Source organism: Dromiciops gliroides, chromosome 1 (assembly GCF_019393635.1).
Source record: "Dromiciops gliroides isolate mDroGli1 chromosome 1, mDroGli1.pri, whole genome shotgun sequence".
NCBI lineage: Eukaryota > Metazoa > Chordata > Mammalia > Microbiotheria > Microbiotheriidae > Dromiciops > Dromiciops gliroides.
The window spans coordinates 71,301,986-71,320,394 of NC_057861.1; the positions used below are offsets into that span (position 1 = coordinate 71,301,986).

Genomic DNA, 18,409 nt, shown 5'->3' on the forward strand with positions numbered 1-18,409 from the left:
GGATACTGTGGGGTAAATTGTGAATTATGAACATTTGCTGGTCACCACAATGTCCTAACCTTCCTAGCATCCCTTTCCCATTCGACTTTCCACCTTCTAAACACTGGGACAGAACAGGCTTGAGTGACTTCAGTCATTTCCATTCTTATTTTTAAAAACTTCCACAAACTTTCGAATGAACAAGACACAGACCATAGCTAGGGTATGCTGGGAGAAACTTGAACGCTAGTTAATATGGTGAGCTGTCTTACAAAGTGATCCCCAATATTTCTGTTTCTCTAGCAACTCTCCTTTTCTCTTACTCAGAACAAAAAAGCATGGACACGGTTTTGGTCAGCAACATGTGGTCTTTATTAATGCACTTGTTCCAAGTCTGTTCCCAAGTATAGGACACTGAATGATCAATGGGTGATCATCATGGTCTGGAGGAATTAGTGAGCCAGGGAGCATTCTAGGTTTGGGTGAGAGATCTTAGTTATTCAGTTATAAATCAGGCAGCTTCACAGAAGCTGCTCTGAAGTTCATTCTTCTTCTTGCCCCCTGATTTCAAAACCACCTATTTCCCAAGTCATATAAAATTAATAATAGTTGGTGGATTGAAAGGGACTGCTACAGTTTGCACAATCACATTCTTTTGGCATTTTAACAGAAGAACTGATTTTAGAACAAGGCACATTGAGGTACAGAAATCAGTTTCTTCGATCTCAGTCCCCACCTTCCAGAAAGGAAAGTAACAGCCACTTCCCCAGAAAAGCAGACTTAACACAAGCTGGGGAATCAATACTGACATAATGAAATGACTACTCTTTCTGAAGGATATTCTTAGCCCTTAAGTAAAACAGGTTCACTTCCCAGCAGTGAATGACTGAATTCCTGTGATAGCTCTCCCAAGGATCAGGGCATGGATGTCATGAGTACCTGAAGAAAAGAGAATTGAGAGGAGATTGTTTTTAGCTGTCCTCAGAGTGGACAAAGTTAGAGCCCTCTTTTGCCAGTTTTGTTATTCTGATATTCACCAGCATCTCTGATACTTTGCTGCAAAGGCTCCAACTCAGATGGTGGGAAGACAAGTCAATACCCCCTGTATAGGTCTAGTAGTGTTATCATTGGGTGTTGCTTGTATATGACATTCCATTTCCAGCCTCTGTGATGTCATAGATGGTCTGTAATCTCTACCACTCATTCCCTCTTACCTCTATCTCTCAGAATTCCTGGACTCATTCCTTCAAAGAACATCTCAGGTGTGTAAGTCTTGTCTATCAATGCTATCAACCAATTAGCTTAGAGCTGTGTCTGTAGGGACTGTGCTTGGGTGGGCCCGCAGAGGGCTTCTGCTCCAGAGAAGGGGGAAGAAGGTCTTTCCTTTCCTTTCCTTTGGAGGTGGCGAGAGGAGCAGCTTCAAGTGCAGGGAGCCGGGTTTCTTTTCTTTCTTTTTCCACGTGTTTCTCTTTGCTAACCCCTAATATACTTTAATAAATGCTTAATGCCCAAAGACTGGTGCTAAAGCTTCTAATTTAGGGTGACCACACATTAGATTTTTTAGACATCACAGTTAGAATTTTAAGCTTAACAGGTGTAACACTCAATGGTAACACGACTAGCCCCATATATCAAAGATATCAAAGAATGAAGAAAAAAGACATAAAAACATAAAAAATATTTATAGCATCTCTTTTTGTCAAAGCAAAGAAGTGGAAACAAAGAGGGAGATACATCAATTAGGAATGGATGAACAAATTATGGCATATGAATGTTATTGTTGATCAGTTATTTCAGTCATGTCTGATTCCTCATGACCCCATTTGGGGTTTTCTTGGCAAAGATACAGGAGTGGTTTGCCATTTCTTTCTGCAGCTCATTTTAGAGATGAAGAAACTGAGGCAAACAGGATTAAGTGACCTCCCCAGGGTTACACAGTTGGTAAGTGTCTGAGAACAGACTTGACTCCAGGTCCATGGCTGTATCCACTCTACCACCTAGCTGCCCCACATATGAATATAACAGAACATTATCGTGCTATTAGAAAATGATTTCTAATAAATATATAAATTAAATTAAATTATTAGAAAGTGACAATTTCATAGAAACCTGGAAGACTTGTGCCAACTGATGCAGAGTGAAGGAATTAAGGTGCAGAATGAAACACACATTTTTGAACATGGATTTGTTTTTCTCAATTGCTACAAGGATTGAGTTTGACTTTATTTGGGGGGGAGGATTTAAAGGGAAGAGGGGAATTAACAATAGTATTACCAAAAGAAAAAAAGGAAAAAGGACCATTGAAGAATTTTTTTTTAATGTACAGAGAACAGAAGGAAGTTGAGAAGGAAACAAACAGGGGCAGCTAGGTGGCGCAGTGGATAGAGCACTGGCCCTGGAGTCAGGAATACCTGAGTTCAAATCCGGCCTCAGACACTTAACACCTACTAGCTGTGTGACCCTGGGCAAGTCACTTAACCCCAATTGCCTCACTTAAAAAAAAAAAAGAAGGAAACAAACAGGATAGCTTTGAAAGCTAAGAAGTTTAATTTATTGTGTACTCTTTTTTTTTTGTTGTGTTTTTTTGTGGTGAGGCAATTGGAGTTAAGTGACTTGCCCAGGGTCACACAGCTAGTAAGTGTCAAGTGTTTGAGACTGGATTTGAATTCAGGTCCTCTTGACTCCAGGACCAGTACTCTATCCACAGTGCCACCTGGCTACCCCTATCCTGTACTTTTAAAAAGTAACACCATGCAAATCCTTATCCTAAAGTGGGGATTCAAAGTTAAATAGCACCTAAGGTCTTTTAGATAGCCTCTTAGATAACTGGGAAAATGGTTCAACAAGTGGTGATATGTGAATGTAGTGGAATATTATTGGACTATGGAAAGTGATAAGAGGTGATTTCATAGAATCCTGGGTAGTAGTAACTGATTGATACGAAGTGAAATAAGCAGAGTCAGAAGAATTTAAGCCAGTATGAGGAAAACATAAAGAGAAAACAATTTTGAAACTAATGAATACAAAGAACCAAGTCTCCAGGAGACCTGGAAATACTCTAAAGATGTTACCCTTCTTCAGATGGAAGGGATGGACACCAGATGGAAACAGAAACATTTTTAGATATGGCCATAGTGTGGATTAATTTTGATTGTTACAACTTTCCACCCTCCCCTCCCCTCCCCCATTTGTGTTTTTAATTTGGGAGGAAGGAAGGAAGGTTAATGGGAGGTGTAGTTAGTAATAATGTAATAGTAATGTCTTAAGGGGTCATTGTAATATTTCAAATTCACTCAAGGGAAGATCAAATAGCATGACAAGCAGAACTTCTAAAATGAAATATAGAATTATATACTTAGAGCAACTGGTATGAGATAGAATTCATCATTTCATATACAGTTCTATTTTTTGCATGTTTTGATTTATATAGAGAAATTCTCTGGTTTTTAAATGCAGCATTAAATTTTAAAACCCAAACAAGTTATAATTTAGCTTTTTTGGAAGACCTTTAGTGATTGGGAATGTACTAACTTCTAAAGCATCCCATTTTGTCATGTTACTATAATGTATGTTATTTTCTTTACAATGACTGACTGATCTGCTCTCTAAAATTTGGACCCATTGTTTCTAGTTCTGTACTGCTTCTTCCCACCTCTTTTTTTTTTTTTGGGGGGGTGAGGCAATTGAGGTTAAGTGACTTGCCCAGGGTCACACAGCTAATAAGTGTTAAGTGTCTGAGGCCACATTTGAACTCAGGTCCTCCTGACTCCAGGGCTGGTGCTCTATCCACTGTGCCACCTCACTGCCCCTAACTCTTTTTTTTTTTTTTTAGTGAGGCAATTGGGGTTAAGTGACTTGCCTAAGGTCACACAGCTAGTAAGTATCTGAGGCCGAATTTGAACTCAGGTACTCCTGATTCCAGGGCCAGTGCTCTATCCACTGTGCCACCTAGCTGCACCCCCCCCCAACTCTTTTTTAAAAAATAAAAATGTTTATTAGAAACAACAACAACAAACAACACCATGGTTCCAGACCTCAGTGACTAAGATGGTACACTAAACAGAATTAGAGAAGTTTGGAAGAGGAAGGGATTTTGAGGGAAAAATAATGAACCCTATTTTGGACATGCTGAATTTGAGATGTCTTTGGTACATCCAGATGGCATTTCATGATACAGTTCAAGAAAGAGACTAGGGCCATATATCCATCTATAGACAGATCTACAGATGAAGGCATTAATAGTAATAGCTGACATTTTTTGGGGGGGGGGAGCAGGGCAATGAGGGTTAAGTGACTTGCCCAGGGTCACACAGCTAGTAAGTGTCAAGTGTCTGAGGCTGGATTTGAACTCAGGTCCTCCTGAATTCAGGGCCAGTGCTTTATCCACTGCGCCACCTAGCTACCCCCATAGCTGACATTTATATAGCACTTCACGATCACAAAATGCTTTGTGGAGAACATCGTGTTTGATCCTCACAATAATCCTATAAATAAGTAGTATAAGGATGGTCACATTGATTTTGTAGATCAAAGAGTGATGATGACTTGCCCAAGGTCAGAAGCAGAGCTAAGACTGGAATCCAGGTCTCTTTCCCTTCCCACTTCACTGCTATGCCCAGGGTCAGAGAGGCCAGTGGGCCTCCTGTATGGCTAAGCACCGGCTCCTCACCTTCATAAGTGTTTACAGCCTCCAGGTTCATGACATGCCGGATCACATGATATTCATCAGAAATTCCATTCCCACCAAGCATATCACGGGCATGTCTGGCGATATCAAGGGCTTTGCCACAACTATTCCTCTTCAGCATTGAAACCATTTCTGGGCTGGCCCTGGAACACACAGACACACCTAGTATTGATTAGATTGGTGAAGGAGAAACTGAAAGCTTCTATGGTTTCCCACAATCTCCTTAATTAGATCCAAACTTTGCCCCTGCCTCTCATCTCTACCTGTCAAAATCTTGGTTTGTGTTTTGGTTTTTTTGTGAGGCAATTGGGGTTAAGTGACTTGCTCAGGGTCACACAACTAATAAGTGTTAAGTGTCTGAGGCTGGATTTGAACTCAGGTCCTTCTGACTGGCCAGTGCTCTATCCACTGCACCACCTAGTCTACCTGTCAAAATCTCAACCATCCTTTGATGTCATGGGCTGTCTCTTTCATGAAACCCTCTTTTCCCTCCCCAGTTAGAAGTGATTTCCTCCTTTACTGAATCCCCATAGTGGCACCTGTCCTATGGTCATGTTCACTGCATGTTTCACATTACAATGATTTGGGCTAGATATTATTACTATTGCTCCCTACTCAGATGCTTGAAGTCAGATTTGGTCTAAGAACGGGATCCTTGGACATTTCTTGAATTGAACTGAAAGAAGAGAAGAGAAGAGGGGGCATCCTTGGAGAGCAGCACATAGTTGGAAGGAGGGATGTGTGGGTTGGTGCTAGGCTCAAGGGGGCTTACGTACTGGCTAAATGGATATGGGTGCTTCATGGATTCACTGCCTCTTCTCCCTCACCTATTGTGCTCCCTGAAGAGCTTTCCTGCTAGACCTAGTTAGCCCCAAAGTAGCCAGCCTCTACCTGGCTATCCCTGCACCCAGCCTTGGCCCGAGTCCCATACTTGTCCTCATCCTTCAAGCGCCCAAGCTGGAGGCAAGCATGCAGGCCCAGGGTGATCTCTGTGAGCATGTCAGCCAGTTTCTTCTGGATGAGCTGGTTTCTAGCCAGTGGGAACCCAAACTGCTTCCTGGATACACAAGGGGAAGAAGGGGAAGGAAAAGCAGGACAATTACAGAGGTCAGAAAAGGCCACAGGCCTTGGGACAGCTGGAAATGGGCTGAGGAAGGCAAGATGATAGATACCTCTGGGCAATAGCTGACCTGCGGCCTTTCTTCAGCCCCACCCCCCAGGCTAGGCTCATTCATGCCTCTCCAGGAAACTTGCTATACTTTGGAGCCTCCCTTAGGTGCCGCCCAGCATGAAGGAAGGAGGGGAAAGGGAAAAGGTCCGGCTCCAGTTACCTGTCTAGGGTATACTGTCGAGCTGTGTGCAGACAGAACTCTGCAGCACCCAGTGCCCCCCAAGCAATGCCGAATCGAGCTGCGTTCAGACATCCAAAGGGGCCCTGCAGAAAGAGAGAAGGGGCCGGGCAGCTTTACTGTGGCAGGGGCTTTACAGGATACCTGGAGCATCCTTAACTAGGGAACTGCTAAAAAGGACCTTAAAGATCATCTCATCTAATCTTATTTTACAGAGGAGGAATCAGGCTTAAGGAAGTTAAATGATTTGGCCAATGTCAAACAGGAAGTAGAAGTGTCAGGATTTGAAGGCAAATCCCCTTGCCCTAAATCCAGCGCTCTTTTTTTCTGACTCGTGCCGAACCCCTTGAATCTCCCTTGATCATTGGAGCTCTCATTTTCAGGGCCTGGGGATACCGGTCCCCCCCCCCCTGCCCCACCCCAGCCTCCCTCCTCCTCTCACCCCTTTGTGCCTGGCTGTGTTCTGACCCTGGTGTCACTCACAGCAAGGCCAGACACACGGGGCAGCATGTTCTGCTCTGGCACTTCCACATCATCCATGAGGACCATTCCTGTGACTGAGGCCCGAAGTGCAAACTTGCCCTCGATCTTGGGAGCTGACAATCCACGCATCCCCTTCTCTAACAGGAAGCCCCGCACCAGACCGTCCTCACACACAGCCCAGATCACAAACAAGTCAGCCATGGGTGAATTAGTGATCCTAAGGGAAGGGATAGGAGGTAGCTTGGGAGACACCACCTTCTCCAAGAAGTTCTCCCCCACCACCAAAGACCCGCCCACCCTGTTCTTCAAGCCTTCACAGGATGATAAGGATCTGAAGCCAGAAGGGCCTAGAGAATCCAAGAGAAGGGTCTGCTCAGGGTCATTCAGTCGATAAGCATGTGAGTCAGGAAGGACCCCCCTCCCTTGCCCCCCCCATCCGCTCTCCCCCCTCACCAGGTCTTGGAGCCATTCAGGGTGTAGGTCTTGCTGGCTGCATTGTATCGGGCCTTGGTCTCCATTCTGCCTGGGTCACTTCCATGATTGGGCTCCGTCAACCCAAAGCAGCCCAGGATTTCCCCCTTTGCTGACAAGTAAACCCAAAGTCGGAGGCCCCATCTTTCCCTGGGAATTTCTCTCCTCCCCCCCAGACCACTTCCCTGTGATTCCCACTTCACAGGCATTCTCCATAGTTCTAAGAACTTGCAAAGCCCTGACTAGCAGCTAGGGACCAGTGAAATCCAATAACCCTGGAGGGAATGGGGGTAGGAACAAGGATCAGCAGAGCTGATATCAAGCAGGTAGTTTATGGGTCATGATTAATAGGGAGGATTCTTAAGGGTTCCAGGAAGGGCTAGCAGACTGGGAAACTTGGGTCAGGTTTTGGGGGATATCACTGGGGAGGGGGCTCAGGATTCCCTGGTGGGTCAGCAGACTCAGGAAGATTTGCCTGGAGTCCCAAACCAGACAGTGGGAAGAGCGTGAAGTTGCAGGAATATTAGTAGACTCAAGGAAGTAGGTCACAAGTCTCACAGACTCAAAGAATTGGTGGGACCTGAATGAGAGGGACCTTTAACTTCTTTGCTTTATAGATGGGAAAATCGAAGCCCTGAGAGATTAAGTGACTTGTCCAAAGCCACGCAGCCAGGGATGGAACCCAGATCTCTTAACTCCAAAGTCAGTGTTCTTTTCACTAGACCAGGTTGCTTCTTGTCCAAAGGTCCCTGGGAAGGGATCTTAAGAAGGTCAGTTGGGGAGGGACTCAGGGGTCCTTGAAGAGTGGGTAGAATCGGAAACTGAGCCAAAAGAAACCTCAGAAGCATCTAGCCCCAATATGAATAGGAATGCCTTCTATCAGATACCCAACCTTTGCTTGAAGACCTCTAGCAACCTGGAGGGGGATCAACTATCTTTCTGAGCAGCCCATTGGACCACATTAATTGTTTAGGAAGTTCCTTCCGAAATCAAGTATAAAATCCCCTCTCAGCATCTTCCACCCTTCAACCCCAGTTCCACCCTCTGGGGCAGATCAAAATGAAGCCCTTAGTATATCTGAAGACAGCTATCCTATCACCCTGTTTTCTTTTCTCCAGAAGACTTGCAGCAAGGGAGGTAAATGCCCCAAGGATGGGGACTGAGCACCAGGGTTCGAGGGAGAGGACAGCTCAGGAGACCTAAATAGTTTAGAAAGCCTTAGGAAGATCAAGGGGTCAGAGTCAATCAAGAGAGAAGAGGTTTTGAAGAGTCAGTGGGCTCAGGAAGGTAAGTGATGAGTTCCACATTCCAAATGTACTGTTCTCACCAAGTCGGGGCAGGAACTCCTGCCGCTGCTCTTCAGAGCCATAGGCATAGATGGGGTACATGACCAAGGAGGACTGGACACTCATGGCTGAGCGGTAGCCACTGTCTACACGCTCCAGTTCCCGGGCCAGAAGTCCATAGGCTACAGAGGAAGTCCCAGCACAGCCATACCCTAGGAGAAAAGACACAGGCCATCAGAGAGTTGAGAGTCCCCAGAGACTTCTTGAGGAAAACAGTCACTGGGCTGATAGGTCATCCTATCACCGAGAGGCTGGCTCTTGGGGATGAATATCCTGTGGCTCAGACCTAATCCCCAGTCCCCCAATTCTTTTTTTTTTGGATGGGGCAATGAGAGTTAAGTGACTTGCCCAGGGTCACATAGCTAGTGTCAAGTGTCTGAGGCCAAATTCGAACTCAGGTCCTCCTGAATCCAAGGCCGGTGCTTTATCCACTGCACCATGTAGCTGCCCTAAGTCCCCCAATTCTTTGTTTAATTTTTTTTGGGGGGGTTGTGCAGGGCAATGAGGGTTAAGTGACTTGCCCAGGGTCATACAGCCAGCAAGTGTCAAGTGTCTGAGGCCGGATTTGAAATCAGGTCCTCCACTGCGTCACCTAGCCGCCGCCCCCCCCCCCCCATTCTTAAAAAGGCTGAAATCTACATGTGTTCCCAACTAACTTCACTGTCAGCTATTGCTGACCAGCATGAGGGACAGCAGGCTGTAGGCAAAGCAATTCCTGGTATCTGGTATTAGTAATAAACGAGGGTTAAATTCTAACACAGTATGGTCTTAGGGTGAAGTCACCTAAAATTTTTTCACTCCTGCCAAGAACAGATACATATACTTAAACCAAACCTAAAGAAATTGTTCTGCCAATGATAAGCCAACATTACCAACGTACCTAAATCCTGAGAAACTTTCCAATGAAGAAACAACTAGATTACAATTCTGAAAAATAAGTGTCAGGAAATAGTTGTATCATGCATGAATTATTTTGAGATACCTATAAAAGCTACTACTTTGTTACCTGTACAAAAAAGACCACTATCGTGGATTCTTCTTGCAGACTGCCTAAATGCACATCCTCTGGATGTGCCTGTTTCCTTTTTGGAACTCTCACTTTTTGGGGGTTGGGGTATGGCAACAAGGGTTAAGTGGCTTGCCCAAGGTCACACAGCTAGTACGTGTCCAAGTATCTGAGGTTGGATTTGAACTCATGTCTTCCTGTATCTAGGGTTGGTGCTTTATCCATTGCGCCACCTAGTTGCCCTGCTTTTTGGAACTCTCAAGAGAAAAGGCATCTGATTTGGTTATGATGTGCCTTCAGTTTCAGGAGAGAGATGGAGGAAAGGGGTAGTTGCCCTCCATGCTGGAAAAGAACCCTGAGTTAAAGAAATTGATTCTATGTTGTGTGCCCACTCCAATAATGATGCTGGTTTGATAAGAGGAATTAAGCCAATTTTCATTAGTTACTTAAGCCACAGCCATGCATTAAGAAATAAACTTTGCCTAAAAAGCTCAAGTTGAAGGAATATAGCCATTAATTAGATTTAGAGAAATAAGGAGTTATCAAAAAAAAAAAAAAAAAGGGAGTGGCCTCCTTGTAATACATCTGACCTATCTGGTGTTCCCCATGTAGCAATGGCAATGTTTCAACTCCGTAAGATTCAACTTCTCTCTGTAAGATGTCAAACTATTTATAAACAAGCTCTACAGTCTTAAGAATGGGCAGGAAGGTGGCGCAGTGGATAAAGCACTGGCCCTGGAGTCAGGAGGACCTGAGTTCAAATCCGGCCTCAGACACTTAACACTTACTAGCTGTGTGACCCTAGGCAAGTCACTTAACCCCAATTGCCTCACGAAAAAAAAAAAAAAAACAAAAAAGAATAGGCAGGAAAGAGTGGGAACCTTCTTCTGCTGAAAGTTTCAAACTTTTCAAAAGATATAATCTCATCTTTGTGTTCCTAATACTGGTCAGGATGGGAATGCAAAGAGAGATATGAGTTAAGAGGAAAGGTGATTTCTTCCCCTTTGCAGCAATTTATAGAAATGCAAACTTGTGAACTGAAAGGAAATCTATTTACTGTGAATGTCCAAATTGTGGCTAAAGATTTTTGTAGCGTTTGGGGTTGCAGCCTCTAAGTACTAAGGCACATACAAATAGCAGATCACTCTCTTCCCTTCAAAGTGGTAGATTTATTATTCTAGTATAAGGGAAGAAGGTGATTTCACCAACTAGAGAATAAACAGAACTAAAGCCAATTAAAAAGTTTTAAATTTAAACTAAAAAATCAGGGGGGCAGATAGGTGGTGCAGTGGATAAAGCACAGGAGGATCTGAGTTCAAATTTGACCTCAGACACTTGACACTTACTGTGTGACCCTAGGCAAGTCACTAAACCCTCATTGCCCCACCAAAAAAAAAAAATTTAAAAAGTCAGAAAATGGACAAAGAAAAAAACAAATAGGGTTTGTAGTTTTAAAGTATTCTCTGGTGGTTATGAACCACCTATTAACTCTTCTTTCCATCTTGGAAAGGCTTGTTTAGGTCAGAAAGCAAATAATTGGTGATTTTTTTCTTGAATGTCAAAACTGATAGAATAATTTTTTAAAAATATAACATAATTCAGAATGTCACTTGGCTGGCAATTTGTTTTGTCTCTGTTTTAAATAAAACCATCAAATACTTAATTGGTTCTATTTTGCTTTAAAAGGAATACTAATGATAATTATTTAGGGGAAAAGTACAAAAGACTGTAAATTCTCGTTATCTGTGAAGTTATGTGGGGTCTTGCCAACTTCTCTGGATCTTCAGCTTTGGCAAGGTCATAAAATCTTATCAGCTTTGTGAAAGAAGGAGCTGTAAGAATAACAAGAGCCTTATAAAGAATTCATAAATTCTAAAATAGTAAATTTGTTTACTGAGAAAGTGAGATCCCCTCCTTCAACACAAACACTGACAATCAAAGTGGTAGATGACTTACAAGTTTGCTTAGACTACAGAAGTGATTTATATGATGATTTGACTATTAATTGTGAAAATTATACAACTGTACCTAGAATAGTATGTATTGAAGTTATATCTTTAAACTAACTGAGTATCAAAAGATTCCAGCTTAAAGGAATGTTCTTTTTACCCTAGGGGTTAATATACAATACCTTAAGACATCTAGGCCAACAGTAGTGAGCGTTTTTCTGAGTTCTGATTGAATTGTCATGTATTCACTGTAAATGTGAAACTTCAGAATGTGATTGTTTTCTTAATTCTAATGACTGATTTTTATACCAGGATGTGTTTATGAAAGTAGAAAAGAAAGACACTGAATGAATGCTTCTGGAAAAACCTTGTTTGTACTTAATAAGCAATAAAGATAAATGTTCTTATGTATTGTTAACTGACTTACTGCCACATGAAAACAACTGTACCTTGCTTTAAATTGTAAGGAGTGGAACTTGCTATGTGAGGTGGTAATTTGATTTGCTCAGTTTTGATCTCAGATATAACTGTTTAACTGATGCTAAGCCAGTACTCCACAGTTCAAGAGAAACCGCCAAGAACCACTCAAAGGAAGTGACGGCTGGAAAATATTATCAGTGCATATAGATGATTGGGAAGGTTGAGAAGAAAGTCTTAAGAAGGTAATGATAGGATCCTCTTGAAGCAATTTTCCCTTCTGAACAGGAATATTTCCCACCAAGGTAATTCTGAGCCTTGTTATGACACCCTGTGAATAATGTGGAACTCTGGTGCAGGATTGGCTGCTCCAGAAGGTATCTATGACTTTTACTTGAAATCAAACAGTTCAAGGAATTTTGTCCTGGCATACCTAAGAAAGGTGAGTTCATGACTTTAGCCTTAGGCCTGAAGGAATAGTAATAATACTGTTAGAACCATTTTTCCTCTTTTCAGAATAAATTTCTCTGAAAATGTCAAGAGAAATGCAAATATTTTTCAGTGGATTTTAATCTTATAATCATCAAGTATCTCTGTTCTCTTTTTTTTGGGGGGGGGGCAGGGCAATGAGGGTTAAGTGACTTGCCCAAGGTCACACAGCTAGTAAGTGTCAAGTGTCTGAGGCCAGATTTGAACTCAGGTCCTCCTGAATCCAGGGCCAGTGCTTTATCCACTGCGCCACCTAGCAACCCCCTCTGTTCTCTTAAAATGGAATGTGAATAAACAGGACTTCACTGTTTTGATTTTACTGTCCTGAATTTGACAATAATTGTTGACTTCCTCCTAGTCTATGCAACTGAGATAAATCAGTTGTCAGGCTTGCCATTTCCTTGCTCATTGGTTTATAGTCTGTCTGTATAGTATTAAATCTTAACTGAATGATATGGGGAAAACATGTATCCTCAAAAGGGGATTGTGATAAAGCTAGGATATGATAAAGATGTATAAGTTTTCATTTTTTAAGGATTAGTAAACTTAACTTCAGGGAAAGCAACAAGATTAGACTGTTAACTGGCTTTCAAAAGTTTTCCCTGAGTAAAAGTATAGACTGAAAGGACTCATGACAGCTGTAATTACATCAATAATGGTAGGAGTTTGGTGTTTGGGCCAGTGAAAAACAATGGAAAAGGCCAAGTAAAGATGGTGGCCCTAAATGATCTGTTATAAACTTTTTTTTCCTGGAGGTAATAGGGAACTGCTGAGTTTCTTCAACTTCCATCTGAATATCTACAGATGCCTATCCATACAAATGTCTAACTACACGGGTTTTGGATATATTTTAGTAATTGTCTTTATTAATCGGAGAAGGAAATGACAAACCGCTCTAGAAGTGCTGCCAAGAAAACCACATACAGGGGCTAGGTAAAGATAGAAAGAAAAAATGATGTGTGAAGACTGAAACTCCACAGACTTTCAGATAAGTTACAAGTAGCTAAATTCGATGTTCTTCCTATAGTTCTGATGTTTATAAGGTTAACTCCATAAGGTTTGAACTGGCTTTCACCATGTGAACTAATTACTGAAAAGTTAATTGCCTCACCAAAAAAAAAAAAAAAGAGAGAGATTTTTTTAGTGAGGCAATTGGGGTTAAGTGACTTGCCCAGGGTCACACAGCTAGTAAGTGTTAAGTGTCTGAGGCCGGATTTGAACTCAGGTCCTCCTGACTCCAGGACCGGTGCTCTATCCACTGCACCACCTAGCTGCCCCTCACTGACTGAGTTTGAATGGACCAAAATGAACAATTTGTGGACAGTGGTCTAGGACAGATCTTGCTGACACAGAATTTCCAAGGAAAAATGTTTCCTGGAAGTAGCTGATTTTATGAAGTAGACAGCCCGACCGAAAATGACAGAATAAGAAATCCAGTGTTTAAATGTAATCTTGCACACATATTTACCCAAACTTGATATTGTCCAGCATCTGAATTGCATTCTGGAGTTTAGGGAAAAGTAGGGGATGTCTTAAGGGATATTCCTTGAAAGTGAATATTGTTCTAAATTTTCTGATTCAGTCTTGCAGTATTCTTTATTTGGTTAGTAAGGTAATGGTAAGATTCTCTTGAAGCAGTGATGCTCTGGAAATGTTGGTTATATAAATGCCCAAGAACTGTATAATTGCAAGTCAACAGAACTTTTGATGAGATTAGAACTCTTTGAGAGAGTGATGCTATAAAATAATATCAAAAGGTACAGTTTGCCAGGAATAAATTATTGTTAAACTGTAACATGGTATGGTATTAGGGCACAGTTACCTAAAATTCTTTAGCTCCTTCCAAGAATAGGTACACATACTTGAAATCAAAACAGATTATTCTGCCAATCTAAATCCTGATAAAATTATCAGTGGAAACAAATGAATGACAGTTCTGAAAATCAGTTTTCATAAATAATTGTATTAAGTATGAAGTACCTTATACCTACCTTCAATGGTAGGGCCCAGCACGCCCAGCTCCCCCATCTCTGAAATGATCTCTCGGTGAAATACTATAAGAATAAGAAGACACAGTCCATAAATGCTTAGACAAACTCAAGGCCCAATTTCAGGCCCTCCTCTTTGCCTAGTCCCAAGGAAAGATTCCAATCTTGTCTCTGGGGAGCCCCCAAGGCCTATGGGAGAAAGACAAAGCCTCCAGGTTCTCTGCCCTTTACTCAGACTTCCCAACCCCAGCAAGGCCTTGTGATGATTAAAAAGGTTCAAGAGCCATAGTTTCTGGGGATTTTAATAAGGCCAACAGGTTATTAATAAAAGGATGGTCATTTGAACATCACTCTTAGACCAAAGACCCTTAAATGGTGGTGAGGTCACAGTTTATATGCCCTTCAAAGAGGAGGTGTTCCCGAGGGGTACATACTCAACTCTGATTGGAGTTGGGCTATCTTGGGGTATGTGATTTAGGTCACTCAAACCTTGGTCAAAGAGACATTAATTTCCATATCATCTGTCTTGATAACAGGGAGAATCAACATTTCCCCCAGACTGGTATGAGCAAACACAATGAGCAGGAATATACCCATTAGCCCAAACTTAGAATTTATTTTACGTCTGATTAGATCTTGGCCTGGGTAAATCGCATTTTTTTTAAAACATATTTCCACATTAGTCAGACTATGAGAGAAGAATCAGAAAAAAAAAAAGAAAAAACACAATAAAGAAGAAACAACAGCAACAAAAGTGAAAATAGTATGCTTCAATCTGCATCCAGACTCCATAGTTCTTTTTCTGGAAATGGAGAGCATTTTCCAACATGAGTCTTTTGGCACTGTCTTGTATTGCTGAGAAGAGCAAAGTCTATCACAGGTGATCATCACACAGTGTTGTTGCTACTGTGTACAATGTTCTCTTGGTTCTACTCATTTCACTCAGCATCAGTCCACTTAAGTCTTTCCAAGTTTTTCTGAAATCTGCCTGCTCATCATTTCTTACAGCACAATAGTATTTCATCACATTCATATGGCACAACTTGTTTAGCCATTCCCCAATAGATAAGCACCCCCCCATTTCCAATTTTTTGCCACCACAAAAAGAGTAGCTATAAATATTTTTGTACATGTGGGTCCTTTTCCCTTTTTGATGATCTCTTTGGGATATGGACCTAGTAGGGGTATTGCTGGGTCAAAAGGTATGGACAGTTGTATAGCCTTTTGGGCATGGTTCCAAATCGCTCTCCTGGGTAAATCTCTAAGAGAGATTTCCCATACTGGTTGGTTTCTGGATGAGAAAGTAGAAAAGGGGAAAAGCTTTGGTCCTAATAAAATAATTAGTTATTAAATATAAGAGAGAAACATTCATTTCTCACAGTCCCCATTCCTGTTTGCTATTGGAGAGAACAAAAGAGTCCTTTGGGGTTAAAGGAAAGCCACCCTACTCTGAGGTCTCACTCTCACTCAAAACCAATACCTTCATTCCGATTAGCCAGGAGGATCCGGGGCATCAGTTTTTTCTGGCAGTATTCTCTGAAAGAATCGCGGATCAGGATCTCATCAGGTTTCAGTTGTGCTTCCAGAAGAAGTGGGTCCTGCCAGTTGAAGACGGGGTGGGAAGCTGAAGGGGCAAGGACAGGAGGACTCAGGGGTAAAGGGGAGTGAGACTCTGCTCATTGCTCAACCCATATCCAGCTATGTTCTCCTTCTAGTCTGAGTGAAGAAACACCTGGCTTTGTCTCTAGATTGCAATACTTCCTAAAGGTACTACCCTGGGCAAACCACTTTTCTCTCCCTAAACCTCAGTTTTCCTATCTGTGAAATGGGGATGATATTCCCTATAGGGCTTCTCTGCCAGAGTTATTTTTCACTATGTAAGAGCTTTGTAAACCTTGAATAGTTTACAGAAATGGGAGCTACTATTATTCATGCAGATCCTCCCTCCTCCTCTCCCATCCCATGCATTCAGTCAGGGTTGGACATCTGACTGGAGTTAAGGCTAGTGGGAGAGAGATGGGGCAGGGGACCGAACATCACATTCTGATCTGCTCATGGTTGAAGCAGGATCATGGCAGAACACTTAAGGTAGAACCAGACCACGCTGGAACTCTAGGCTAGATAGGCCTTTTCTTAACTCCGAGTGTTCTTTTTTCTCTAATACCTAGTATGCTTTAATAAATGCTTAATGCCCAAAGAGTGGTGCTGAAGCTTCTAATTTAAGGGGACCACACATTTAGATTTTAAACATCACTATATTTATTTATTTAATTATTTAATTCACATATATATATATATATATATATATATATATATATATATATATATATATATATATATATATATTTCTCCCATCCAAAATGACAAGCCCCCTGAAATCTATCTGCCCACCACCAGGTTAGGAGAATTCATTCCATAGAACGAGTGTGGGGGAAGGGATTGATCACAGAAGTTGCCCCACTCAACTAGATGAACAATAGTTTTTTAGTATCTGCTAGGATTTGTATTGTATCTTCCTTTGGATACACTCTTTGATAAGTCAAGGTTCACAGGATGATAAATTGGTTGGCTTTCATTCCAGTGGACTGTATTGGGAGGAGCCACCCTTTCACGTTGGCCTATAAAATCCATGAGTACTTCCCTGCCCTGGTCCCATCCTTTATATATGCTAGCTCAAAGGACCAAACCTTTCTCCAAGGGACTCCAAAGGGCAATTCTATATAGTTCCATAGGAAGATATCATTCCCAGTCCTAACAAAGGGAAGTCTCTTATGCTCCCAGACTTGTTAGAACCTGTGCTAGACTCTGGGGAATAATACCAAGATTACAGTAAGATAGTTTCTGCCCTCCAGGACTTTACATACTTATGCTTATCTCATTTTTATAAAGAAGGAACCGGGCTGGAGAATAAAAGTAATGTACAAGTTCATAGACCTAGCCAGCGGCGTGATCAGAATCTGAATCTCCACGTCCTGAATCCAAGCCCAGTGTTCCTTAGAATGTCCCACCGCCTTCCTCGGGGAGCCAAGTCCGGTATGGGTCCCCTAGGATCTCTCACATCTGGAAAAAGTGTCGGGGAGGGAGTGGTGGAGGGTAAGGGGTCATCTGTAGTGGCTAAGGGAGAGTTGGATCCCAGGGATGGAATGGCATGGACACTGAACTTGGAGAGAAAATCCTGGCTCCGTTACTAACCGACCCTGCCCATGGGCCTTCCCCCCCCTGCGCCTCAGTTTCCTCATCTGTAAAAGGAGAGGTATAGCCTCGGCAATCTCTTAAGTTTCTTTCCAGCTCTAACCCTCCGACCTTCCCGCGCCCCTACTCACTCCGGGTGACTCGGCCTCTCACCAAGCTCAGGACTGGGCTGTGGATTCGGCTCAGGAGCCGCCACGCGGAGACACCCTTCAGCGCCATGGGGAGGAGGGCAGGCTGCCTGGAGGAGAAAGAGGAGAAGCTCAGGGTCCAGATCTCCTACCCGCCCCTCCCTCTCTCCCCCCACCCCCCACCCCAAGTCCCGAGACTCGGTTCTAGAGAGGGTCCATTTCCCAAACGGGAAGATAGAAGCATGGGTCCTGGAGTCCCGAGCAGGGAAAGACCAGGGGATGGGGCTTCCTGCCAACGTCCCGGACACCTTCCCTTCTGCGCCCCACCCCCACAAAGACCCCCCCCCCCCCACCCCGACTCAATCGCAGCGGAGCTGACCAGACAACTCCAGGACTCAGCGGTCAGTGTAGAACTGGACAAAGACCACGAGAGAGTTGAGCAGAGTCTGAAGGAGGCGGCACACATTTCAGCCTCTTCATTGGTCCGTATGGAAGCGGCTCTTCCCCGAGAGGGGCGGGATTGTCTCTTCTTAAACGGGCAATGCCTGACCTTACCCTGGTGAAGCCTAACCATAGCCGCAGACTGAATATGCCTCTTTAACAAGCCTAGCGTGGAGAGGTAGCCCGGAGCAGAGAGCAGAACTCCACTCTGATTGGCCATCGAGATAGGTAACCTTTGACTCTCATTCTCATTGGTCTGATGTAGGGGCGTGCTGAGGGCTGCCCTGATCCACCGGGTTCTGCCTCCTGTAGGAGGGACCCTGGCCCTTACTGAGCAAATGAAGAAGGTGGGGTGGGGGGGAGGTCCTTCCTGGGGTTGGAGCTCGGGGGCTCTGGCACCTAGGTCTTTCCTTCTCCCCGGTACCTGGAGGCTCCCGCCGTCACTTATCAGAAGCGCCCCGGGGTGGAGTCTGGTCTCCGGAAC

General features: G+C 43.2%; 1 protein-coding gene across 1 annotated transcript; it reads right to left on the minus strand.

The window, feature by feature from the left end:
- Positions 1-327: 327 nt before the first annotated feature.
- GCDH (glutaryl-CoA dehydrogenase) lies at positions 328-17,955 on the minus strand. The gene is made up of 11 exons (XM_043977431.1): positions 17,864-17,955; positions 17,488-17,594; positions 15,645-15,788; positions 14,168-14,230; positions 8,297-8,467; positions 6,952-7,081; positions 6,499-6,715; positions 5,998-6,101; positions 5,598-5,723; positions 4,649-4,809; positions 328-918 (listed from the first exon to the last, which is right to left on the minus strand). Exons 2-11 carry the CDS (start codon positions 17,573-17,575, stop codon positions 845-847), a joined length of 1,278 nt encoding a protein of 425 aa, XP_043833366.1. The 5' UTR covers positions 17,576-17,594; positions 17,864-17,955; the 3' UTR covers positions 328-844.
- Between the last annotated feature and the right edge of the window lie 454 nt (positions 17,956-18,409).

Bases quoted from the DNA above. Each gene is read 5' to 3' on its own strand.
- GCDH (XM_043977431.1), bottom strand. From the start codon at position 17,575: ATGGCGCTGAAGGGTGTCTCCGCGTGGCGGCTCCTGAGCCGAATCCAC. The intron at 14,231-15,644 runs GTATTGGTTTTG...TTATTCTTATAG, and splicing joins CCTGGCTAATCGGAATGAAG to TATTTCACCGAGAGATCATT. The intron at 5,724-5,997 runs GTAACTGGAGCC...TTGTGTATCCAG, and splicing joins CGACAGTATACCCTAGACAG to GAAGCAGTTTGGGTTCCCAC.